Source organism: Protopterus annectens, chromosome 13.part0 (assembly GCF_019279795.1).
Source record: "Protopterus annectens isolate FY-2018-M chromosome 13.part0, PAN1.0, whole genome shotgun sequence".
NCBI classification, from domain to species: Eukaryota; Metazoa; Chordata; order Ceratodontiformes; family Protopteridae; genus Protopterus; species Protopterus annectens.
The window spans coordinates 783,733,809-783,761,306 of NC_056747.1; the positions used below are offsets into that span (position 1 = coordinate 783,733,809).

The 27,498-nt window shown below is 47.9% G+C and overlaps 1 protein-coding gene across 2 annotated transcripts in view; it reads left to right on the forward strand.

Annotated features, from left to right (window-relative positions):
* The window catches only part of LOC122787663 (DNA topoisomerase 2-alpha-like), a 1,447,528-nt gene that overhangs the window by 506,198 nt on the left and 913,832 nt on the right, over positions 1-27,498 (forward strand). For both annotated transcript variants that reach the window (XM_044054499.1, XM_044054498.1), the window contains exons 13-14: positions 16,289-16,414; positions 27,341-27,451. In XM_044054499.1, coding sequence (XP_043910434.1) covers positions 16,289-16,414; positions 27,341-27,451 — 237 coding nt within the window. The remainder of the gene's footprint in view (positions 1-16,288; positions 16,415-27,340; positions 27,452-27,498) is intronic.

Below are 27,498 nucleotides of genomic sequence, written 5' to 3' on the forward strand. Positions count from 1 at the left end.
AGACTAGCATTGTCTGGCTAGTTGACGCGCTAGTGATTTGTATGGTGTCTGTGAAGAAGGTACTGGAGACGTTTGCAGTTTGGGAGGTATCAGCTCCTAGCAGGGATGGTGTACTAGTGTGCCCAGGGTGTAGGAGTCTATGCTTGACCAGAACTCTTGTGGATTATGGTGGGTTTCCTGTAGTTTACAATAGTACTTTGAGTATAGCTTTTTTATTATATTCCTCAACTGTCTAAAGGTTTGATCAGAGATAGTTCTGGTAGCTCTCCACCTGGCCCAAGAGTTGTTCCTAAGCAATATCTTTTGTATTGTGTCTTTTTGACAGCCAGGGGGGCAGTTTTGGACCTCATTCTAATAGAACATTTGGGTGCATGCTCATTTAGGATTAAGAAGTTAGAGTTAAAATATTTAACAGCCTCATCAAGTGGAAGTGTCTTTTAGAGGGTTCCAGTCACAGGCATTTAAGTTCATTTTGGAAAAAAAACAGGGTTAGTGTTTGTTGGACCATGAGGTCCTATAAGTGGGGGTGTTTGGAATATTACTTATGTCTTATAATGTAAGTTAAGGTATGATTACTTACATCAGGCAAAGTTCCTACTTTGAAACTTTAAGAATCCAATCTAAGATGCTCTTTTTGTTTGTTTTGTTTATTCTAGTAGTGGTGGTGGTTGACTAAATCCATGAAGATTAATATGTGAAGAAGAGTAGTCTGTATTGCCACTTCCAGTCTGTATTGCCACTTCCAGTCTGTATTGCCACTTCCAGTCTGTATTGCCACTTCCAGTCTGTATTGCAATTGCCTAGTATAATTTCTTGTGGATAGGTAGTAGATACCCAGCTTAGAATATCCTCTAGTGATATTACCAGGAGGTAGGTAGATAACAGATAAGGGATTTGCTAGTATTGAGTTGCAATTTGGAGAGAAGGACTCAAGCCTTAATATCTTGGAGTGGGATATAGGGAATAGACGAGATCTGTAATCAAGTTTTATAGAGAAGAGCTACTCCTCCACCCTTACGCTTAGTGCAGTCTAGTCTCAATATATTATAACCCGGGAGAATTCTCATTGTCCTTGATTCAAGGTTTTAACCAAGTTTCTGAGAGAGAAGATATCAAAGGAATAAATATCAAGAAGGGCATGGGAGATGGGCTACTTTGTTGATACTGTGGATATTAAGATGTCCTATTAAGGGGTTGGAAAGACTGGTCAAGGTAGGTAGGGTAGAGGGAGTGATGCTCTGAGTTACTGTGGACACATTTGGTCCTGGGTTGGGGTGGATATCGCCATCTTTTAAGGTTGGAGCTTTTAATCTAGAAACTGGGTTGTAAATATAGCTAGTTAGATATTTTAACTTCCTTACAATGGGGTTATGGAATTTAATGTGCAAGTCGATGGTATTTGGCTAGTAGGTAACATGGAGTGGACGTGATATTTATATGAATATGGGTAAGGGTATTTTGAAAGTCTGTTTTGGAGAGTAGTTGTGGTAATTCACTTTTTCAAAGGAGGAATGGATGCACAGAAGTGAGGACAGGTATAAGTATGGCTATGAGTATTAACATAGGACAGCTTTAGTTGTGGGCATATTGCTACGATTACTTGTACAACTATGGCACGGTTCCCTGTACAACTGCAGAAGAGGTTGGGCCGGGATGAGAGAATAGAAGGAATGGAGGGTATGGAGTGTTGGAAGAAAAAATAAAGTAAATGAATAATGCTGAAGGTGGGGGGTACTGGAGACGGTTGAGTAGAAAGGTGGTTGAGTAGGAATGTGGTTAAGTTGTGTAGATTGGTTGAGGCATAGGATAGGGTAAAGTAGCAGAGGGGGTGTGGATAAGGAAGTATAAGTTTAGGACCACTGGGGGTGGGTGGAAATTGGGGGTAGGGGAGCAGAGTGAGCCTGCATGGCAAACTGAGCGGGATCGAGCCAAGAAGATCAGTGTAAAGGAAAAACAGGGAGGGGAGGTGTAAGGTATCTAGGCTGTCCGGGACTATGAAGTAGGGGAGTAGAGAGCTGACTAGGGTAAATGCAATAGCAAAGGGTAAACCGTAGTGTACACCTACTTCCAAGTTATTCCTGCTTCTCAAAGGCAGAACAGTATAGGGAGGACAAGGCCCTTATTCCAGTACTGGGAGTATGTATCAGAAACTTTGCTGAGTACTAGAATATCTCAGGGCTCCTGGCAGACAGCAGGACACTGAAGCTGGGGGTTTTTCACTAGCAGGAGGGTTGCACATGCAAACGCTGCCCATGGGGAAACACAGCAGCCAGGAGTGGTTTAGTACTCTATGCTTGTAGCTTAGGCTGTTGCATCAGTGATCATTCTAACCTATTCTGTTGTGGTGAAGTTTACTTGCACAATTTGATTACCTGTACAGTAGGAGCTTCCTCCCATCATCCTCTTGTGTGCCATGCTGAGGAATCAGAGTATCTGGAGTAGGGACTTCATTTGTGAGCATCCTGTGGGTCTTGGATCCGATATCGGATTCGAGCCGGCAACTATTTATACAGCTATGGATCCAAGCTCCTAGCCCCTCCCTTCACCCATAATCCCCTGCCAACCCCAAATGACCTCCGATCTCGTTTGCCGCTCGAGTGTCAGCTGGATTTTGAGGAGCTGGCAATTTTTTGAGATGTTTTTTTTTGTCTAATCGGCCTACTTTTCAGTAATTTAAACAGTGTGTTAGGTTTCCCGTTATTCCGTTAATTTTAAAATTTTTAATGTTTCCCCTCCCCTCGCTGGTCGTTAGTGTGCTTGTGTGTGCTTGCATTTGGGGCCTAGTGTTTGTGTAGCTTTTATTTAGTTTTGGGTATGTCAGAGGCCCCAAAACCTATTTTTTCTAAATGCACAGTGTGGCCATAAGCTCTCTCCGGCAGATGGCCACACTCGGTGTGTTCCGTGCCTTGGGGTTGAACAGCTGTCCTTGGGATGTACCATTTGTGCAGCGTTCAACCCCAGGGCACTGAAGGAGCAGAGGTCGAAGCTGGTCCTGGCGGGACTTTTGTCCCCGGATTCGGCTTCGGCCTCTGCTACTCCCATGGCACCTCCTCAGCCTGTGGTGGTGGCCACTCATGCCCCCCTTCCACTGGACGGGATTCAAACTCCCACTAAGGCGCCGGAGGACAGGGAGACCAGGAGGGTGAAACGGAGGGAGAAGCACCACAATCGGCGGGCTGAGGCCTCTGATTTGGCCCCCCAGCTAAGCGGGCTTCTCCCTCCATGGCTTCAAGTTCTCCTCCTCAGCTCTGATCACCTTGCTTCTCCCCGGGACCAGAGGAGGAGGAGACCCTATCTCTGTCGAAGTCATCGAGGCGGCATTCCAGTCCTGCCTCGGTGGCCTCGTCGAGATCCACCTATAGCCTATGTGATGCAGACTTGGACGGGATAAGGTTCTTCCAGGCCCAGCTGCGGATGGGAGTGCTCCTGCCTCCCCACCCTTCGGGGGGGGGGAGCTCGACACCCTTTTTTGCTCAGCTCCTTCTCCGACCCACTTCATGGGTTCGGAGCGCTTGGAGCTGGGCAGCGTTGGAGCTGGGGGTGGGTCAGCGCCAACAGTGCTGGGTACTTTGGATCTGACCCTGCCCTGCAGTCTGTTCCATCGTTTGATCCGATCTCTCGGAGCCGTGGCTTTAGCTTCGGATCTGAGGGATTCAGTTTGCCTTCGGCTCCGTCCAGGTCGGAGCACACTGGTCCCTCGGATCCGACGGCCTCGGTGCCAGATCGGATCAGAGTGGGAGTCGGCTCTCTGAACCCAGGGAGAGCGACTCCCGCCTGGCCCTCTATGTAGTGGAGAGCTCTCTGTCGAGAGCATCCAGACCTCCGGACTTTGTCTCTGCTCCACCCTGTACCCCCCTCTCTGCTGGGTCAGGCTTCCATCACCTGGCCACAGGGACAGCCTGCTTCGATGTCCCAGGTTGTTCGTTTGGAACAGGACATTGCTGGTGAGACCTCCTCGGACAGCCCCTCCGAGTAAGTGCCTTGCAAGCATAAGTGTAAGAGGAGGCACGTGGACTCCCCCGAGTCCTTAACAGAGGACACTGACTTGGATGAAGGGGGAAGGCTCCCCAAGGTCACCCCCTGAGGATGTTTCCTTTGGAGACAGCATGGAAATGCTCAGGAATCGGGGGGGGGGGGGGGCTGGTCTGCCCCCAAGGCTTCCTCAGAGTCCGTGTTTCTGGAGGCATTCGAAGCAGGCCAGTCTGTCCCCTCCAGCCGACACCCTTGTGGACCTGGTTACCAGTAGGGTGTGGAAGGAGCCGGACACTGGAGCCAGTCCCTGAACGCCCAGATATGATTTTGAGCCCCTCGCAGACAGGTCCCACTGGAGCAAGGGCCCCCTTGTAGATGCCATGTTGATGGCGGCAGCCACTAAGAGGGAACTAGCTCAGGAGAGCCCCTCGGTCCATCCACAGAGCAAGGAGTCCCGCTCGATGGATAGCCTTGGGAAGCGGGTATTTAGTTCAGCGACCTTCTCAGTAAGGTCCCTGAACTACATGGCACATGTCATCAGGATGCAGTGGGATCTTATTAAAGAATACGCTGCTTCCCCCCCGGAATCCATGTCGGCGGAGGACAAGCAGTTGTACTTCACTCGTATGGCCACTCTTAAGATCTATTTCCAATACCTCTATGCGGCTGTTGTCTCACGCCACTGAGGGAGCCGCTAGAGCTAGTGGAGCAGGCCTAGTTATGAGTCGCCAGGCCTGGCTCCGGCATTGTGACTTCGCGGAGCCCTTTAAGGCGTCCTTTGCCAATGCCACTTTGATGGTTCTGCCTTGTTCGGCAAGACCGTCCGCGAGACACTTGTCCAGAGTGAGAAGGACGGGAAGACGTCTGCCGTCGAGTCCGCTTCGCTGCTCCCCAGAAGTCCTTCTCCAAGAACCAAAAGGGACAGAAGATGATGTGGTTCCGGAAATCGCAACATTCCCAACCTGCTCCGGACAACCAGTCCTTCCGTGGCAAAGGAGGACAGGGAGGACGCCGCCCTAGAGGCAGAAAGGCCCAGAGAAATTTTGGGTCCAGAGAATACTTCTCTGATCGGCCCACGCAACAGCCCTGAAGGGTTGCCTGACTGCTCCACTCTGGAGACAGTCGGGGGGGGGGGGTGCTTCTAGGCATCCGGCGGCATGGGAGTCCATCACGTCAGACCGCTGGGTGCTTCGGATTATATCCAGAGGTTACAAAATCCCAAAGCAACATGTCCCCAGACTCCGGAACCTCCCCGATGTACCACCTGGTCAGAGGGAGGCTGCAGCCACAGAAATCCAGCAGCTGCTAGAAAAGAGCCATCCAACCCGTCCCCCCAGTCCAGCTCGGATTAGGGTTTTACTCCACGTTCTTTCTGGTGCCAAAAAAGACTGACTTGAGACCAATTCTAGATCTTTCCCTCTTGAACCTGTCTGTAACCAAGGAGAAATTCTGAATGGTCACTCTTCAATCCATTCTCCCCCTCTTGTGGGAGAACGACTGGATGTGCTCAATAGACCTCAAGGATGCGTACTACCACATTTTAATGGACAGACTATCCAGGAGATTTCTCCGCTTCCGGCTGGGAGCCAGCCACTATCGGTTCAGGGTCCTTCACTTTGGCCTCACCACAGCCCCGGGTGTTCAAAGTTTTAGCAGTGATAGCGGCCCATCTGAGACTCAAGGGAATGCAGGTCTTCTTGTACGTAGACGACTGGCTCCTGACTGCCCCAACAAGGCATCTACTCTGCTCAGCCAGAGACTTTTCTCTGCCTAGCCCCCCAGTTAGGCATCACGATCAATACGGACAAATCCTCCCTTGCTCCGACACAAGTGATAAAGTTCATAGGGGCCAGATTGGATACGAGATGTCTGCGAGCCTACCTCACTTCGGAACGACTACAGAATATGAGACTTCATGTGCGGGCCATCCTCCAATCAGAAGCTCCACTGGTGGAATTGGTCCTGAGGGCACTGGGCTCCATGGCAGCGGCAATAACGCTTCTTCCATGCGCTTGTGTAAATGAGGGTACTACAGTGGACCCTCAAGTACAATGGTCCTTTCAGCTTCTTCCTCTCAATCACCCTATCTCTGTCAGCAAGGCTTGCAGGAGGGCCCTGTTATGGTGGCTCCAGTCCCCAGACCTCCATACAGGCTGACCCTTCTGCGCTCTACCTCCTCTCGTCACGGTGACCACGGACGCTTCTCGCCTCGGGTGGGTGGGGGGGCATTGCTCAGACAGAACAGTCCAAGGCACGTGGAACGACTGAGACCTCCCTGCATATCAATGTTCTGGAGATGATGGCGGTGCTGTTAGCGTTGCAAGCACTTCAGAACCTTCTTCCCGTAGGAACTATTGCGATAGACGGACAACATGTCAAGGTACATCAACAAACTGGGGGGAGCCAGGTCTTATCCTCTCTGCCGAGAGGCCATGAGGGTGTAGGAATGGGCGATCTCCACCAACCGCTTTCTGATCGCATCGCACATTCTGGGACGGGCCAACTTTCTAGCGGACAAACTCAGCCACACTATTCTTTCCCCTTACGAGTGGTCTCAACTCCTGAGTAGCGAAGCGGATATTTGCAAAATGGGGGCAACCCTGCTGCGATCTCTTTGCCTCTCCCTCAAATACGAAATGCGACAGCTTCTTCGCTCTGATTCCCCCACCAGGGGAGGCCCCGAGAGACGCTCTAGTGCATGCTTGGCCGCCCGGTCTACTTTATGCCTATTGTCCTCTACCCCTGATGCTAAAGCTGTTACAGAAAGCCTCTCTGTTGGGGAGCAGAATAATCCTCATTGCCCCATTCTGACCGCGGCAAACTTGGTTTCCTTACAAGTGGTCTCACTTGGTGAATCCTCCCTTAATTTTGGATCCCAGCCCGGATCTAATATCCCATCCATCAGGCTTACCGACCCCGAATCTGGACAACCTGAAGCTGACAGCTTGGCTGCACTAGTTCCACTCTTAATCAGGACTCCCGGCATCTCTTCACCAGTCAAAGCCATCTTGGTGGCAACGCATAAACCTTCCAGCAGGAAAGTTTACTGCAGTAAATGGAGGCGCTTCTCCGTCTGGGCGGAACATCATAATTTGGGCCCCTTCACTGCTCCATTAACGTCAGTGTTGGACTTCCTCACTGGGCTTTTTCGGCAAGGGGCTAGCTGTTAAACAGTCAAGGTACAATTGGCAGCCATCTCCCATTACCATGTAGGACATGAGACAGGTCCTTTGTCAGCTAAACTATGTAAAACCTTCCTCAAGGGTACTTTTCTGCTAAGGCACCCTATCAAAGAAGCCGTACCCTTTTGGGATCTATCACTAGTTCTTCAAGCCTTGACTGCTTCTCCCTTTGAACCAGCTGCCTCGGCCGATCTTAAATACCTGTCTTGGAAAACAGCATTCCTGGTAGCCATCACTTCAGCGAAAAGAGTTTCTGAACTTCAAGCTCTTTGCGTAAAACACCCTTACTTGCATCAGGATAGAGTGTACCTAAGGACCAATCCCTCCTTCCTACCCAAGGTGGCCTCAGAAACCAATATCAATTAGTCCATTAACCTACCAGTTTTCTTCCCTATTTATCAAAATAAAGGAGAGTACAAGCTACATTCTTTAGATGTGCACAGGCATCTGCGTTTCTATATTCATAGGACTGCTGGTCACAGACAATCCGATCAGCTGTTCATTTCCTTTGCCGAATTCAGTTTGGGTTAAGCCGTTTCGAAGGTCGCCTTATCCACTGGATTTCCCAATGTATTCTTCTAGCTTATGAAGCTTCTGGGAGGCCCGCACCTCAAGGAGTCCGTGCACATTCCACTCGCTCCATATCTACTTCTGCTGCCTTTAGATCTAGAGTTCCCTTGGATGATATTTGCTCGTCAGCCACTTGGGCCTCTTCTCATACCTTTATCAACCAGTACAAACTGGACGTCTTTTCCAGAGGGAGAGCATCCTTTGGCTCCGCAGTGCTCCGGAACATCCTTCCATGATGGCCGCCCAAGTTTCAGGTAGCTGGGGACTCTGTCCCACAGGTTGCTGACAAATGAAGTCCCTACTCCAGATTAAGAATTATTTATGTACTCGCCATAACGTTCCATCTGAGTAGGTGGCTTCATTTGTCTGCAACTGTCCCCCCTCCTTCCCCCTGGCCTTCAGAAGAGTTAGTTTGTTGTATTTTTCCTGCCTTTTCCTATTTGAATACCTTTCCAGGTATACGTAGGAGGGCAAACTTGATTTGAGGTCATTTGGGGTTGGCAGGGGACTATGAGTATGTGGAGGAGCTAGGATCTCGGATCCATAGCTGTTTAAACAGTTGCTGGCTCGGATCCGATATCGGATCCAAGACCCACAGGTTGCAGACAAATGAAGCCACCTACTCAGATGGAACGTTATGGTGAGTACATAACTTATTACTTGCTGGCTTACCTTCCTTCATAGATTAAGGCATCTCTGAATTAACTTTTCTTTGGTAAGTGCACACATTAAAATACAGGTGACACTACAGAAGCTTTCTAGAGCAACTGTCTCTCTCATTGATTTGCCTTGGTTCAGAAAAATTTATCTGGGGATGTTAAAGCTAAGCTTCTGAAGGCTCCTGAGGCTGTAGGTGTTGCATCTGAGTTGAGATTTGATGAAAGGCGAAAGCTAATCCCGGAGGTTACCCAAATTCTGCAGTGCTACATACCAAATGCAGTAGAAACTTTCAGTTTGGTATCCTTGATAGGAAACGGAACAAACAATTTCAGCAATGTACAAGGAAACTAGGAAGGGATGGTGCTCTTAACCAAGGACTATAATGCAGACTGTTTTCCCCTTCCCCATTCTGGCTTTCCAGTAAGCTTTCCCAGAATCTGTCTCCATTACTTTTCCTCTGACACAAAGTAACTTCAGACTCTTAGGTTCTGATAATCCTTCAAAAAAGGCTGACTGGCAGTGGGATCCCCCATCCTCATTTGTAGGAATTCTGCATCTGTCCAATCAAACTGCCTCCTATCCTAGCTCAAATCCAATCTCTGGGATTATAGAACCTTTTCCCCAGGTAAAAGTGAGGGTTTTATTCAAGAATTTTATCAAAGGAGGAACCTGGAGATCTGACACTAGACCAACCTTTTCAAAAAAAAAAAAAAAAAAAATTCAAGCACTTTAGTCACATCACATCTTTGAGCTTTCTAGTAACTCTGGATTTAAATGGTGCTGATCGCATTCCATTTTTAAATTTGAGATTTTTTTTTTCTGTTTCTGGTTTACCTTTCAGTTATCAGACTTGCTGTTTGACTTAGCAGCTCCAAAAGAGCTTTAAAAGAATAATGGCCTATTGCAAGTTACAGGGAATCTACATTTTTCCATGTGTAGAGTGCCTTATTTACTAGGTGTTTACAAGTTTGAGACTAAAGGTAAACCTACAGAAAGGTTTCATTTAGCCTCAGAGGTCAGCGTTTCCTTGATAAATTTTTCATTGATTTTCAGGACAAAGTGGAATGCTACAAGGAACACATTTTTTCCCCCCTCTAACCACTCACTTTCCTGTTTCGAGGCCTCTAGAATTCAAACAATTGCTTTGTGTAGTCTCATGATATTCAGTGGGTTATAAAATCAGTTTGGACCCAACATCAGCATTCTCTCATTTCTACTCCCAGTGCTGGGGGTTGTAAGAACAGGGTGACTGAGGCGGGTGATCAGTTACCAAAGTTTCCCTTTTTACCTTTCGACTCGTACCTGGACTGTAACCATAGATGCTTCATACTTTGTGGTGCTGTGTCCATGGGAGTAAATGTTCCTTCAGGTTCTGTAGATCAAGCAAGATAAATTAAAGCACATGTGTCAAAGAAATAGAACTGATAAATGCTCTCAAAACTCTGAACCATCTTTGGATTCTGGGCCCTCTACTAGTAATTCCAGTAACATTGCAGTGATGTACATGAACAGGGTATCCAGATCCTAACCCCCTTTTCAGACCAGCTATCTGTGAGCTGGCAACTCTGCATAGTTTAACTCTACTACAATCTTAATACAAGTAACTAAGTTGAGCTGGATGAAAAGATCCTCAAAAATGGAAGTTGCACCCAGTATTTTTCAAAAGAATTGATCCATCAGTCGGGAACACTTCAAATCTGTTTGCCTACATTTGCAACAGAAGTGAAAAGTAATGCTTTAATCTGAAGTAAGGAGTTCATTTGTCAGCAACCTGTGGGTCCTGGATCCGATATCGGATCCAAGCCGGCAACTTGTTTCAAGCTAATGGATCCGAGCTCCTAGCTCCTCCCTTCACCCATAATCCCCTGCTAACCCTCCATTACCTCAAATCTAGTTTGCCACAGTTGTGGATAGCTGGATTCCATTGAAGTAAATTGTCAGATAAGTGTGTTTTTCTGTCAAACTTTCCTTTTTTGTTTAATATAAAGTGTGTAAGTGTTGGGTATCCTTTAGTATAGAAATATATTTCTTTTAATTAGTTTTTTCCCTCCCTTCTCTGGTCGTTAGTGTGTGTGTGTTGTGTTTTTGGGGCATGTGTGTTTGTGTAGCACTACCTTTTCTTTTAAGTATGGCTGAGGCCCCAAAAGCTATCTTTTCTAAATGTACCGAGTGTGGCCATCCGGCTGATGGCCACACTCGGTGCGTTTGGTGCCTTGGGGTTGAACACCTCTCCTCAGGCTGTACCATTTGTGCAGCGTTCAACCCCAGGGCACTGAAAGAGCGTAGGTCGAAGCTGGTCTTGGGACTTTTACCCCCGGACTCTGCTCCGGCCTCTGCTGCTTCCGTGGCTCCACCACTGCCTGTGGTTGCTGCCATTCCTGCCCCCCTTCCTGCGTCCGGGACTCAAACTCCCGCTAAAGTGTTGGAGGACAGGGAGGTTAGGAGGGAGAAACGGAGGGAGAAGCACCACAAGCAACAGGCCGTGATCTCCGTTTCGGCCCCGCCAGCTAAGCGGGCTTCTCCCTCCACTGCTTCTAGGTCTCCTCCTCCTCTGCTCCGATCCCCTTGTTTCTCCCTGGGGCCCGAGGAGGAGGCCCGATCTCCTTCGAGGTCGAGGCGGCATTCCAGGCCTGCCTTGGTGACCTCTTCGAGATCTACTTTTAGTATGTCCGATGCAGACTTGGACCGGATGATGCGAAGGTTAATCCAGGCCCAGCTGCAGATGGGAGTGCTCTTGCCTCCCCCCCCCCCTTCGGGGGAGGGGGGGCTCTACACCTTTTTTCCACCCTATTGCTCATTCTCCGACCCGCTATCTGGGTTTGGAGCGTTTGGAGCCGAGCAGTGTTGGAGCCGGGGGGTGGGTCAGCGCCGACAGTACTCGGTACTTCGGATCTGACCCTGCCTTCGAGCCTGTTGGATCCGACCTCTCAGAGCCGTGGCCCGAGCTTTGGATCCGAGGGATTCAGTGTGCCTTCGGCTCCGTCCAGGTCGGAGCGCACTGGTCCTTTGGATCCAATGGTCTCTGCGCCGGTTCTGATCCTTTCATCGGATCAGAGTGGGAGCCAACTTTCGGATCCAAGAGAGGGGTTCTCCCTCTGCCTTCGATGTTGTGGAGAGGGCTCTGTTGAGAGTGTCCGGACCCCCGGTCCTTGTCTCTGCTCCTCCCTGCACTCCCTCTCTGCTGGGCCAGGCTTCCATCACCCGGCCAAAGGGACAGCCTGATTCAATGTCACAGATGGTTCCACTGGAACAAGATTTTGCTGGCGACACCTCCTCGGACAGCCCCCCCCCCCCCCGAGGAAGTGCCCCGCAAGCATAAGTGCAAGAGGCGGCACGTGGACACTGACTTGGAGGAAGAGGAAGGCTCACCAAGATCACCCCCTGAGGATGTCTCCTTTGGAGACATCATGGAGATGCTGAGGATCAGAGGTGGGTGGTCTGCCCCCAAGTCTTCCTCAGACGAGTCCGTGCTTCTGGAGGCATTCGAAGCAGGCCAGTCTACCTCTTGGGTGTTCCCCTCTGGCAGACCCCCTGGTGGACCCAATTACCACCAGGGCGTGGAAGGATCCGGACACTGTGGAGCCAATACCAAAATGCCCAGACAAAATTCTAAGCCCCCCTCAGACCGATCACACTGGAGTAAGGCCCCCCCCCCCCCATAGATGCCATGTTGGCTGTGGCGGTCACGAAGATGGAATTAGCTCAGGAGATCCCCTCAGTCCATCCACCGAGCAAGGAGCCCCGCTCGATGGACCGCTTAGGGAAGCGAGTTTTTAGTTCAGCGACCTTCTCAGTAAGGTCTCTGAACTATATGGCACATGTCATCAGGATGCAGCGGGATCTTATCAAAGAATACGCTGCCTCCCCTCCTGAGTCCATGTCGGCGGATGACGAGCAATTGTACTCAACCCGAATGGCCACTCTGAGATCAATTTCTAATACCTCTAAGCGGCTATTGTCCCACGCCACAGAAGGGGCCCCTAGGACTAGTGGAGCAGGCCTAGTCATGAGACGTCAGGCCTAGCTCCGTCATTGTGACTTTGCGGAGCCTTTTAAAGCGTCCTTTGCGAATGCCCCTTTCGATGGTTCTGCCCTGTTTGGCAAAACGGTTCGCGAGACACTTGTCCAGAGCGAGGACGATGGGAAGACGTCTGCCGTCTGAGTCTGCATTTCTGCTCCCCAGCGGTCGTTTTCGAAGAACCAAAAGGGTCAGAAGAAATTGTGGTTCTGGAAATCGCAACATTCCCAACCTGCTCCGGACAACCAGTCCTACCGTGGCAGAGGACGGGGAGGACGCCGCCCCAGGGGCAGAGGGGCTTCGAGAAACTTTGGGTCCAGAGAACCTTTCTCTGAGCGGCCCGCGCAGCAGCCCTGAAGGGTTGCCCAGCTGCTCCACTTTGGAGGCAGTAGGGGGGGGGGGGGGCGCTTCTCGGAACACCTAGCGGCATGGGAGTCCATCACTACAGACTGCTGGGTGCTTGGCATTATATCCAGAGGGTGCAAAATACCATTATTCCATGTCCCCAAATTCAAAAACCTCCCCGCTGTACCACCCGATCAGAGGGAGGCCGCAGCCGCAGAAATCCAGCAGCTGCTAAGAAAGAGCCATCCAGCCCGTCCCCCAAGACCAGCTCGGGTTAGTGTTCTACTCCAGGTTCTTTTTGGTGCCAAAAAAGACGCGGGGGACTTGAGACCGATTCTAGACTTTTCCCGCTTAAACCTGTCAGTAACCAAGGAAAAATTATGAATGGTCACTCTTCAATCTATTCTCCCCCGTGCTCTATAGACCTCAAGGATGCATACTACCACATTCTAATGGACAGATGATCCAGGAGGTTCCTCCGCTTCCGGCTGGGAGCCAGTCACTACCAGTTCAGGGTCCTTCCCTTTGGCCTTACCACAGCCCACCAGGGTGTTCACCAAGGTATTAGTAATGATTGCGGCCCACCTGAGACTCCAGGGAATACAGGTCTTTCTGTACCTGGACCACTGGCTCCTGAGACCCCAACAAGGCATCTACTTTGCTCAGCCAGAGACTTCTTTCTCCGCCTAGCCCCACTGTTGGGCATTACCATCAATGTCGACAAATCCCTTCTGGCCCCAACACAAGTCATAGAATTCATATTTGCCAGAATAGACGCCAGAGAGCTAAGAGCCTTCCTAACTTTCGAGAGAATCCGGAATTTGCGACTCCATATGCGGGCTATCCTCCAATCAGAGACTTCACCAGTGGAATTGGTCTTGAGGGCACTAGGCTCCATGGCAGCGATTACGCTTCTTCCATGCGCCCGTCTGAACATGCAGGTACTGCAATGGACACTTCTAGTGCAATGGTCTTTTCTATCCCTTCCTCTTCACCCCATTGCTATCAGCAAGGCTTGCAGGAGGGCTCTATTATGGTGGCTCCAAGCCTCTGACCTCCATACGGGCTGTCCCTTCTGCACCTCTCCCCCTCTCGCCACGGTGACCACGGACGCCTTCCGCCTCGGGTGGGGGGGCAGTATTCAGGCAAATCCGGCACGTGGAACGACAGAGACCTCCCTGCATATCAACGTTCTGGAGATGAGAGCGGTGCTGTTCGCGTTGCAAGCACTTCAGGATCTCCTCCCCATAGGAACAATTGCAATTCAGTCGGACAACATGTCGGTTGTCTGGTACATCAACAAACGGGGGGGGGGGGGGGACCAGATCTTACCCTCTATGCTGCGAAGCCATGAGTGTGGTAATGGGCTATCTCCACCAACCACTTTCTCATTGAAACGCACATTCTGGGACGGACCAACATCCTAGCGGACAAGCTCAGTTGCACCCTTCTTACCCTGTACGAGTGGTCTCTCAATCCACTAGTAGCGAAGCTGATATTCGCAATATGGGGGCAACCCTGCTGCGATCTTTTTGCGTCTCCATCAAACACCAAATGCAGCAATTTCTTCACTCTAATCCCCCCTTCAGGGGAAACTCCAAGAGACGCTCTGGTGCATGCTTGGCCACCCGGTCTACTTTATGCCTATCCTCCTCTACCCCTGATGCTGCAACTCTTACAGAAAGCCTCACGGTTGGGGAGCAGGATGATCCTCATTGCCCCATTCTGGCCTCGGCAAATTTGGTTCCCTTACCTGTGGTCTCGCCTTGTGAATCCTCCTTGGATTCTAGATCCCAGTCCGGATCTCATCTCCCATCCGTCGAACTTACCGACCCCAAACCTGGACAATCTGAAACTGACAGCTTGGTTGCTCCAGTTCCACTCGTAGTTAGGACTCCCGGTATCTCTTCACCAGTCAAAGCCATCCTTGTGGCAGCGCATAAGCACTCCACCAGGAAAGTGTACCGCAGTAAATGGAAACGCTTTTCCATCTGGGCGGAGCATCATGATCTAGATCCCTTTACGGCTCCTCTTCCGTCTATATTAGACTTCCTAACCGAACTCTTTCAGGAAGGTGCTAGTTCAGCTGTCCAAGTGCAATTGGCAGGCATATCACATTACCATGTGGGACATGATACAGGGCCTTTGTCCGCCAAGTTGTGTAAAACCTTTCTCAAGGGCACCTTCTTACTTAGACCCCCTATAAAGGAAGCCGTACCACCATGGGATCTTGCACTAGTTCTTCAAGCCTTGACTGCTCCACCTTTTGAACCCGCTGCTTCAGTAGATCTTAAATTTACCGTTTTTCTTCCCTAAATATCAGAATAAGGGAGAGTACAAGCTGCACTCATTAGATGTTGATAGGCAGCTTCGCTATTATACTCTTAGAACAGCTGGCCATAGGCAATCTGACCAGCTGTTTGTTTCCTTTGCCAAATTTAATTTGGGGAAAGCGATTTCAAAGGTATCTTTATCACGCTGGATTTCTCAATGTATCCTATTGGCGTATCAAGCCTCTGGGAGACCCGCACCCGAAGGAGTAAGTGCTCATTCCACCCGCTCCATTTCTACTTCTGCGGCCTTCAAGTCTAGAGTTCCATTGGATGATATTTGTTCAGCAGCCACTTGGGCTTCATCTCATACCATTGGATGATATTTGTTCGGCAGCCACTTGGGCTTCATCTCATACCTTTATTAACCACTACAAACTGGACGTGATTTCTAGAGGGAGAGCATCCTTTGGCTCTGCAGTGCTTCGCAATATCCTTCCATGATGGCCACCCAAGGTGCAGGTAGCTGGGGTCTCTGTCCCACAGGTTGCTGACAAATGAACTCCCTACTTCAGATTAAGAAGTTATGTATTCACCATCTGAGTAGGTAGCTTCATTTGTCTGCAACCATGCCCCCCCTCCTTCCCCCTGACCTTCTTCGGATCTATTTGTAGTTGGATACCCTTTTTTGGGTAAATATTGAGGGGTAAACCTCGATCTGAGGTCATGGAGGGTTAGCAGGGGATTATGGGTGAAGGAAGGAGCTAGGAGCTCAGATCCATTAGCTTGAAACAAGTTGCCGTCTCGGATCCGATATCGGATCCAAGACCCACAGGTTGCAGATAAATGAAGCTACCTACTCAGATGGAACTTTATAAGATCAGAGCTGTGATTTTGATTTTTGATGCTGAGATGCATCATTACCATTCGTGGGTCCTGCAAAGCCAATTCAGGAACTATTTTACCTCATTTAGCTGCACTGACCATTGAAAGGTGTAGAATATGTAGTCTGTCACGTCATGCAGGCTAAGACGAACTGCTCTCTAAAACCAGTTAAACTATGAATCCAAAGACTGGTATCTTGATAATAGCAAGACATCAGTGAAATTGGTAGAACACGCGTACTTCTGGGGTTTCTACATTTATTGATAAGGTGAAAATTATTTTGGTATGGTGAATACATTGAATGATGAGACTGGCTTTACATGATAGAACAGCTTTTTGTTATACCAACAATACTGAGCATTCACATTTTCTGTATTTTTTCTTAGATTATGGAGAATGCAGAAATAAACAATATCATTAAGATTGTTGGCTTGCAATACAAAAAGGATTATCAAGATGAAGAATCTTTGAAAAGCCTTCGGTATGGAAAAATCATGATCATGACAGATCAGGTTTGTATTTTAGTAATTAAATTTTTGTGGTGCAGCGGATGAGTAATATTTAAGCGATATTTCTGAGAGGTTGTTCTTAACATGTATTTCCTTAAATGTTTTAAGATCACAAGTGTGAAGATTTCCGTGCCAAGAGAAGGACAAGTAATATTGCTGCTGCCTTGTCCTTTGTGTTCATGACTTAACCCAGTCACTCCACAGATGTCCTTTATTCTCATGTTGCAGTATTCAAAACCCTTGATGTTAAGTTGTCTATCTCGCCTTCATTCTTGCTGGATGGGTTCGGAGCCGACCTCGGCTCCGACTCGGCCACTCTAAAAGCTCGAGAGTTGGTTCCACCGGCTCGAGGCTCCCCTTATATCCCACAATGCTAGGCGTGAGTTACCTCAGATCTCGTTTGCCGCTACAGCGATCGAGGTGTTTGGTTTCTACCGGCTTCTTGGTGAGTTATTGTAGAGTAAAATTTACTCTACTTAAACCCCTTTAGTTTAATTCTTAACAGTTGTTTACCTTAGTTTAGTGGATTTTGTCCCCTTTTCTCTTCTATATCCCCCCCCTTTTTTTTTCCACAAGAACTCATAAGTTCTTCCCTCGGGCCTTTGGTACTTTTCCATCCCCTAGTGGTGTGTGTGTGTTTTTTCAAGAAATTAAAACTTTTATAGTGTGTTTTATTTTTTGAGTTTAAACTTGTATAGGGTGTAATCAGTGTGTTTGACTGTGTGTGTGTGGTTACACTTCCTTCTATAATGTCTAAAGACTCAAAGGTCTCAGGCTTCAAGAAGTGTGACTCGTGCTGTCAGAAAATGTCTGACAGACTGTCACACTTCTTGTGTCTACTGCCTGGGACCTTTACACCTGCAGGACTCCTGCGCTGTATGCCACGGCTTCAGCCCCAGGGTCCTGCAGGAAAGAAAAAACAAACTTATTTTGAGAGGTTTACTTAAGCCTGAGGGTTCCCTTACTGTTCCTTCGGGAAAGCCCTCCAAGGCTTCTAGGTCCTCGGCTCCAGCGTCTGAGCCGAGACCTAAGGCTTCGAAAGCTCCGTCTACATCGGCTCCGGTTGGAGCCGATGAGTCTCAGACTGCAGTTTCTGTGGGTTCCTCGGCTCCGGCTGGAGCCGAGGTATTGGAAATTCCGGTGTCTGTTCCGACCAGACCTTCGGAACCGACATCTAGAAAGAGGTCCAGGTCACCGTCCCTTGGCTCCGTTCATTTGGCTCCAGCATCTCCCCTGCTGTCTGAACGGAGCCATAGGTCTCACTCCTCTAGGTCATCGAGGCTTTCAGACCAAGACCTTCAGAGGGTAGTGAGTCGACTTCTCAAGTCCGAGGCACTGGCCCAAATGCTTCAGAGCCCGACCCATCAGTCGATGCCTGACCCTGTCCCTCATTATGTTCCTCCTCCGACTCCGTTGAGCTCGGAGCCGGGGCGTTTCGAAACCGAGACTGTGGTAGCGTCGGAGCAGATACAAATGTCTTCGGCTCCATCGTCTGCTCCGATTTCTTCCTTAGAAGAATCTCGGCGCCGGACTTCCCTCGTCGGCTCCGAGGGGGTGAGTGGCATCGGACCCTTGTCCGACCCCGCTCTCCCTCTCGGGGCTTCGGCGCTGGTGAGTTTGGCTCCGACATCGGCCTCGGAGCCATCACTGTCTGTGCCGAGGGAGGTTTTAAGCTTTTCAGAGCGGGAACCTCTGGCTCTGCCTGACAGGGGTGCGTTCGAGGTCATGCGGAGTGTGTTGGAACTTGGTTCAACTCCACAGTCGGCTCCGTCCGCTCCTCCCTCTTCGGTGCCTCAGGTCAAGTCGACTCACTCCCTCATCCCAGACCGCAGAGAGCCAGCTCCTCAGGAATCCCCTGTGGGGATCTCATCCTCTTCCGAGGCCTCTCCTGAATTGGCAGAAGAGCCCCCTCGGAAGAGAAAGTGTAAGAGGAAACACATAGACTCACCTGAGTCCGTCACCTCTGACACGGATTTAGAGGATTCCGAGGGTTCCCCCCGTTCCCCTTCTTAAGATGTCTCTTTTGCAGACATTCTAGAAATCCTTAAGCAGAGGGGAAATTGGCCAGCCCTCAACCCTTCGGAGGATGAATCTGTGTACCTTGGGGCGTTTGGCTCTCGCCCTTCCACCTCCTGGGTGTCTCCCCACTTTGACCCCCTCATGCAGGTGGTAGCAAAAAAGGCATGGACGGCTCCTGACTCAGTGGACCCCACCCCCAGGAGACCCTCAAAATTTATCCACGGCACCAGCGGATAAACAATTTTTGACCAAGGGAGTTTCTGTGTATGCTATGGTGGTTGCTGCTGCCACTAAGAAGGAACTAGCTGATCCTTCAGTGCCTGTCCATCCACCTAACAAGGAATCTAGGTCTATGGACAGGTACGGGAAGCGGATGTTCTCATCAGCGACCTTTGCAATGCGTTCGCTGAACTACCTATGCCATTTTACTCGTCTTCAAAGAGACTTGATCAAAAAAGCGAGTGACATGTTGAAGGATCCTACAGCTGCGGGTTTTCAAGACAAGATGAACACTCAGCTGGCTACCCTGAACTCCATAGCTAACTCCTCTATGCGCCTCCTTTCGTATGCGGCTGATGGAGCGAGCAGGGCAGCAGGGACAGGTGTAGCCTTACGCAGGCATGCCTGGATTCGGCTATGCAACTTTGCGGACCCCTTTAAAATGTCTTTCACTAATTCCCCGTTCGATGGATCATCTCTTTTTGGTCCTCAAGTGAAAGAAACCTTGACTAGGTGCGAGACGGATGGCAAGACTCTTTCTGCCGTCGGAGTCCGTTTTTCTACTCCTTCTAGGCCTTACCCCAAAGGCCAGAAAAGTGGGAAAATGTGGTTCCGAAAACAATCTCAAGAGACTTCGCCTGACGCACAGAGTCTGTTCCCCGCCAGAGGCAGAGGGGGGAACAATAATGGTAGACGTCACCCTAGAGGCAGGGGGGGTCCGCAGAACCAGGGCAGTCGAGAAGCCTTCTCTGATAAGCCCTTTCAGCATCCCTGAGGTGTTGCCCGACTGCCCACCTTCGGAGGCAGTCGGGGGAAGATTGTCACTGTACCCAGAAGCCTGGCTATCCCTAACTCAAGACAAATGGGTACAGTCCATCATTTCCGAAGGCTATTCCATTCCTTTTGTTCGCATTCCAAACCAATCAAAAAAATCCCTTCCAGATGTTCTACCCGCTCAAAGGGATCTTGCAGCTTTGGAAATTTCAAAGCTGCTTGCAAAAAGAGCAATTCAGCCAGTTCCAGCAGACCAGCAAGGATCTGGAATCTACTCCAGGTTCTTTTTAGTTCCAAAGAAAACAGGGGACTGGAGACCAATTTTGGATCTCAGTATCTTGAACAAGTCAGTCAAGAAAACAAGATTTCGGATGGTCACGCTGCAGTCCATCCTTCCCTTTGGGAAAGGAAACTGGATGTGCTCTATAGACCTTCAGGATGCGTACTATCACATAAAAATGAACAGGCGCTCCAGAAGATTCCTCCACTTCAGGCTGGGAAACAGTCATTTTCAATTCCGGGGCCTGCCCTTTGGTCTCACAACTGCCCCGGTGTTTACCAAATGCATGGCAGTGGTAGCTTCTCACCTGAGACGTCTAGGATTCCAGGTGTTTCCATATTTGGACGACTGGCTCCTCACAGCTCCCACCAAGCATCTTCTTCTAATGGCCAGGGACTACACCTTTCGCATTTGTCAAAATTTAGGCATTTCAATAAATTGCGAAAAGTCTGTTTTGTCACCTTGTCGTACTATTACCTTCATAGGCAAATCTAGACACAGTCAACATGTCTGCGAGACTAACAGATCAGAGAGTAACAGACATACACAAACTGGTCTCGCTCCTCTTCAGCAGCAACAGAATCAAAGCCAGGTTAGTTCTGAAAGTGTTGGGGATTATGGCGGCTGCCATACCTCTGCTTCCATTAGCCAGATTCCACATGAGAATCCTTCAATGGATGCTCTTCACGCAATGGTCATACCAGCAACTTCCGATGTCCCACACCATTATGATTACGCAGACATGCAGGAATCATCTTCTGTGGTGGATGTCTTCCCCTCAGCTCTTATTGGGAAGACCCTTTGTCCCTTCCCCTCCGGTTGCTACTCTGACAACGGACGCCTCCCTGATCGGGTGGGGGGGGGGCATTATCAGGGCAGAACTGTCCAGGGCACATGGCAACCAGACGAATGCCTCTTGCACGTAAATGTTCTAGAGATGAGAGCAGTGCTTTTAGCGTTGCAAGCCCTTCAAGACTCTCTTCCCTTGGGAACGATAGCAATCCAGACGGACAATATGTCTGTAGTGTGGTATATCAACAAACAAGGCGGAACCAGGTCCTACCCCCTGTGTCGAGAAGCACTCACTGTGGCAATGGGCGATTTCTTCTCAGCGGTTTCTGATAGCAACGCACATCCCCGGAAAGTCCAATCAAATTGCGGACAAATTGAGCAGAGCTATCCTCATGCCTCACGAGTGGTCTCTGAAAGACTCTGTTGTGAGAGAAATTTTTCTCAAGTGGGGTCAGCCTTGCTGCGACCTTTTTGCTACTCCCCAAAACAGCAAGTGCAGAGATTATTTCACCCTATTCCCTTTACCAGGCCAGCCCAGCAGAGACGCTCTAGTCCGGGGACTTCTGTATGCATTTCCTCCCTTCCCACTAATCTCTCAAGTGATACAGAAAGCTATCGCTCAGAAGGCCTCGTTGATCCTCATTGCTCCTTACTGGCCTCGACAGGTTTGGTTCCCCTTTCTACATCATTTTCTGTTGGAGCGACCTTGGCATCTGGACCTAGTTCAAGATCTTTTGATCCATCAGTCGGGTCAGTTTCATCGCTCCCTTCCCTCTCTGAACCTCACTGCTTGGTTCCTCCAATTCCAACCTTAGCCAGGCTTCCTCAAATGTCTCACTCTGTTCGAGATATTTTGATAGCTTCCCATAAATCTTCCACTCGAAAGATTTATTTGAGTAAGTGGAAACGTTTCGCCTATTGGGCTCAAGGAAGGGACAATAGATCCTTTCACTGCTTCCATCCAAATGGTCCTTTCACTGCTTCCATCCAAATGGTCCTTGATTTTCTAGCTGAACTCTTCCATGCAGGTTTATCTCCTTCTGGCAGCTATTTCTAACTTTCATGTGGGCATTTCAGAGTGTGCCATAATGTCCCACAAGCTATGCAAAGCCTTTTTGAAGGGAGTTTTTCTACTCAGACCTCCTATAAGAAATCCTCCTCCTCCTTGGGACCTAAATTTAGTTCTTAGTTCTTTGATTCTTCCCCCTTTCGAACCTGCAGCCTCCTGTTCTTTAAAATTGCTATCATGGAAGACTCTCTTTCTGGTAGCTATTACTTCAGCTAGAAGAGTTTCAGAACTTCATGCACTCAGCTGTTGACCTCATCTGTTTTTCCATAAGGACAGGGTATCTTTACGAACCAACCCGTCCTTTTTACCTAAGATAGCCTCGGCGTCTAACCTAAATCAAAGCATTGACCTCCCTGTGTTTTGTCCAGAATATTCTAACAGGTCTGAACAAAAATTGCATTGGCTAGATGTTCATCGTCAGTTAAGGTACTATTTGGATAGAACCAAACAATTCAGAAAATCTGACCAGCTGTTCGTCTCGTATGCAGAAGGCAGAAAGGGACTTTCAGTTTCAAAGGTATCATTATCTAGATGGCTAACATCTCTGATTTCCCTTGTTTATGAAATTAGACACCAAAAGCTGCCTAACAAACCTAAAGCCCATTCCACCAGAGCTTTGGCTACTTCTATAGCCTTCCAGAACAGACTGCCTATTGACACCATTTGTGCAGCGGCTACTTGGGCTACTCCTCACACTTTTATTTCTCATTATAAGTTGGATTTAGCTTCTAGGCATAGAGCTAACTTTGGTTCCACTGTTCTCAAGAGTTCCGTTAGGCCACCCGGGACAAGGTGCTAGGGACGCGGTCCCATCCAGCAAGAATGAAGGTGAGATAGACAACTTAACATATAGAAATTATGTTCTTACCATAACGTTCCATGTTAGTTGTCTTCTTCTCGCCTTCTTCTTGCATCCCACCCTCCTTCCCCCTGGCCTGGACAGACCTAGAGGAGTTTTGATTGTGACCTCTCTTTCTACCACCTCTTTACTTTAGGTATATGCTCTGCTGTGCATATTTTCCTGGATCAGGATGTAGGTCACCCTTCTCTTCTCCCTTGTTTATAGAGGTGGACTTTGTTTCTAGTTATTCTGCTACTATTATAATCTGGGCCTAGCTTACAAACGAGATCGGAGGTAACTCACGCCTAGCATTGTGGGATATAAGGGGAGCCTCGAGCCAGTGGAACCAACTCTCGAGCTTTTAGAGTGGCCGAGTCGGAGCCGAGGTCGGCTCCAAACCCATCCAGCAAGAAGAAGGCGAGAAGACAACTAACATGGAACGTTATGGTAAGAACATAACTTCTATTTTCTTGGCATTGAGCTTGAGCCCATGGCTCTGACACCAAGCATCTGTTTCTGTAAGGCCCTTTTCTAGAGTATCCACACCATATGGGGATTCAATAACTGCTCCCAGTTTGCAGCCATCTGTGAACTTTGTTAGCCAGAATCCCTTAGTGTTGGCCTGTACTTCAGAGAAGTAGATAAACAAGAGCGGTCCCAGGACTGACCCCTGAGGTACTCTGACTTGTCAGAAGCTGGTTTTGGCGTGGGCTACTTTTTCAGCATGGGTTCTGTCAGTAAGCCAGTTGGCAACCCATCGTGACGTAGGGATTAATGCTCAGCTTAGTAAGCATATATTCATGCCCACACTTGGCCCTTGCTTGCATTCATGCCCACACTTGGCCCTTGCTTGCATTCATGCCCACACTTGGCCCTTGCTTGCATTCATGCCCACACTTGGCCCTTGCTTGCATTCATGCCCACACTTGGCCCTTGCTTGCATTCATGCCCACACTTGGCCCTTGCTTGCATTTGCGCGCCCGCATACACAAACACACTATTGGCTTTAAAACACAAGTACCAGTATAACAGTCATAGTCCATGATACCTCACTAGACTGTATGAAGAGGGACATGGAGCTCTTTGAATATGTCCCAGGTGGGTATGAATCTAGCCTTGAGTCGCATCCTACCTTCAGCAATGATTATACCACAGGACCAGCAAAAATGACCTACTTCACCAAATGGCTTAGTTTCTGGTGTCGCAACAAGGGGATCCAATCTGTCAGCTTGCGTAGACATAACCGACAAGTCACTATGCTTTTCAAGAGATGGTTTGTACTTATCAGCACTTGGCTTTTGAATATTGGCAAAGACTTTTACCGTAGTGCCTTTTTTAGGATATGCCAAGTTAAGCCTGCCAACATAATAAAAATCAGAAATGCCTAAAGGTGCTGCTTCTCAATGCTAGTAATTATTGCCTGGAATTGCTCCTTACCCTAGAAAATTCACACACACATGCAGTCACAGAAACCAAGTTCAGAACTGTAGTAATCACGCTGGCTATTAGTCTACAGTGCCTTTCATACATTTTGATCCCCCTCAGCTCTGAATAAAACATATGAAGGTGTTTCCATGTTTTTAAAGTACCAATACAATGCTATACTGGTCCAAAAACATGACTGAATTGAGCTGCTGCTTGCCCAACTAACCACAGGTGTGAACCCCTATCATATCTTTGCATAATAGTGCTACTAAAAAGACAGGAATGTTTAGAGGAGATGCATTAAACGCTTTATAAAGCTAAACAAGGAGCAGCATTAAGCAATACAGCCCTGAAATCAAGTTAATATCTAATCATACTGATTATGCTGATAAAGTGGTTTCAGTGTCTATAACTGAAAAATCTGGCACGGTATAATTAACACCACTAAAGCTACTACTGATGTGTTACAGTAAGGCAGTTTAACAGACCTGAGCTAATGGTCTATTCGTACAAGACCAGTGTTGCAAAATATCAATGCTAATACATATGTGGAAATGGGTGCCGCTGAAGAAATTATATAGTGTTCTCCATTCATAAAGAATGCTCCTGCTATGCTGACGAAGCAGAACCCCTTCCGGACCTTGTAGGTTTCAGTTAGAACAGTTTCAGATCCATGCCAACATTACACTCAATTAGATGTTTAAATAGAAGTGCTGTGTGTTACAATACCAAGAACAGCTCACAGAGCTAAAATATCTACAGCAGTACCTAACTTGGTTCAGAATATACCGTGAAAGGAACTTCGGGGTGAGGGGGCTTTTTAAAAATGTAGAGAATATCGGCACACAAACACGGCCCACAGCACATAGCATACGCGCGTACACAGCAAAACAAGGGCATATCAACATTGATACTTGCCAACGAGCGAACGTCTCAATTGCAGTCCAACTCGCTCTAACTTTTAAAACGGCTGCATAAAACACTAATTGGCAGCAGAAAAAATATATATAAACGAGCATGGCACTCAGATGCCAAAATGAACATTAATATGCTAAAATTAGGGGGGAAAATGAGCAGCAGTGGTGATAAATATGAGCTATCACTATAAACCAACACTTGCATAAAAGACTGCTTATTCTGAGTATCAGTAACTGGCCCATGCTTCACCCTGTGGTCCATTATAGCCTTCCCTCTCCTCCCTTGATTTCTAAGTTTCTTCAGAAAGCTTCCAAGTTGTGAAGCTAACTCATTGCTTTCATTTGGCCTCTGCATACCTGGTTCACCTTTCTTTGGTCTCATCTGGCTTGCCCCCGGTGAGGTTAGATCCCAGTCAGTTTTCTGTGTCATCCGTTAGGGTATTTACACCCCAGTCTTCAGACCCTGAAATTAGCGCATGGTTTCTTCACTTCCAATGATGGCTAGATCTCCCAGACTGTCTTCAAGTTAAATGTTTAAATTTCTTCAGAGTTTCCATTCTTAAAATTTACAGAACCAAGTGGAAAATATTCTGTTTGGCTGGAGCAGAATCTGATCATTTTACGGCTCCAGTTTGTTCTAGACTTCCTAGCTTTGCTTTTTAAGCAAGGTGCTAGTCCTCCTACAGTAAAGGTACAACTTGCTGCTGTTTCTCACTTTCATTTTGGTCTGATTCGGCATCTTTGGTCTTTTCTAAGTTGTGCAAGGCTTTTCTTAGGGGTACTTTCTTGCTACTATCTCCAGTTAAAGATACTATGGTCTCTAGGGATCTTGCTATGATTTTACAAGCTTTGGTTCATCCTCCCTTTGAAGCTTCTGCTCCAGCAGATGTAATTTTTTTTCCTGGAAAACCCTTTTCCTAGTGGTTATCTAGACCAGGAGAGTATCTGAGCTGCAGGCTCTTATAAAAGTTTTCACCCCCCCCCCCCCCCAATAAAGACAGTCCCTCATGTAAAAAATCCTTTTTGCCCAAGATGGATAGAGAGGAACATTAGTCAATTGATCTTCCAGTTTTCTTTCATCTGTATCGGGACAAAAGTGAATATACCCTGCACAATCTTGATGTACATAGACAGACAGCTTCACTTTTGCATCCATAGAACTAAATCCATCAGGAAGAGCGATCAGTTTTTCTGACCAAAGTTTCCTTATTCAAATGGTTGAAGGATTTCATTACTTTCATCTGTTCATCTAAAGGTTTGCCATAACCAGGTTGGGAAAGGGCACACTCTACAATGTCTATGGCCACGTCCCATGCCTTTTGTCCAGAGTTTGCATTGAAGACATTTGTGCTGCTGCTACTTGGTCAAATCCTCATACCTTTATCAATCTTTACAAACTGGACTGGATTGCTAGGAGCAGAACTGCTTTTGGTTCTGCTGTACTCAAGGGTATCCTTCCTTTAATGACCACCCTGGATTATAGTAGCTGGGAACTCTGTCCTTCAGGTTATTGGAATGAGTTGGACAACTGCCGATAAAGGCATTAACACAACATTCCATCTGTTGGCAAGCTTCATTCCAGTAACCTTCCCGCTCCTTTTGAAAACTGTATTTTTCTGGTGTGCAAATTGAATGAGGTAACATGGGGGGATCCGGGCATTGTGGGTTGATTAGAGCTAATGTCTGGAATCTTGAGCTGTGTGAAGGTAGACCCTCTGTTCTGAGCATTGGAGCAGAATCCTTCCGATTGGTGGAATGAAGCTCGACAACTCAGATGGAACCTTATGGTAAGAACATAACTTTCTTCCATATTAGTGACATTTGAGATTTGAGCCATGGTCTGAATAAAACTCTTACTGCAGATGAATCATAGCACTTATTCTGGAATCTGACAAACTTTCATTTCCAAGTTGTAGAAGTTGGTTGTTACTGCAGCAATAAGTATCTGGTGCCTTTGCTCACACCACACCCCACCCATAGAGTTGTCTTATCTGAGCCAGTGTTTGTGGCACTGATCCTTTTTGACCAGCAGGTTTGACAGCTCCTAATCAGAATTAACTGTAAGTGGAAACCTTCTTCTGATGCCAAGTGCACCTGTCAGGACTATCAGCATTCAGTTTAACACGGACGACAACCATATTGGTGTCTGCTCTCTCTTGCATGTTGTAGGAGGTCTGAAATCCTAGACTGTTGCTGGATTTGTTGGGATTTTGGTTAGCTGGGAGTATGGAATACATAGTGCATTTCCGTCTGTGGCTGAATGCAGAGGAAACTGTGGCTTTCTTTTAGCTGAATTTGACCAGGCTGGTTATAATATGGAAGAATGGGGCTTCTGATATGTACTACATATAAGAAAATGTAGCTGAATTAGAGGTGCAATCCTCAGTCTCCTAGTGGTGGTGACAGTTGCTTAAAGGTATATGTTGAGGTAAGTTCCTTGCATTGCTCAGCTTTATTTCATTCTGTGGCGCCTGATTTTGATTTTTTGTGAGATTAATCACTTTCACACTGTTGGCTATAACTTGGCTTTAATACAGACTGTCCAGTAACTGTATTACCCCTAGTCTTAACTTTTTTTTTTTTTTTAAATAAGGATCAAGATGGTTCACACATTAAGGGGCTGCTGATTAACTTCATTCACCACAACTGGCCCTCTTTGCTGAAGCACAATTTTCTGGAGGAGTTTATTACCCCTATCATAAAGGTAAGAAAGTATGCATGAGGTAGTCTGCTAGTATTTACTGATGTTTT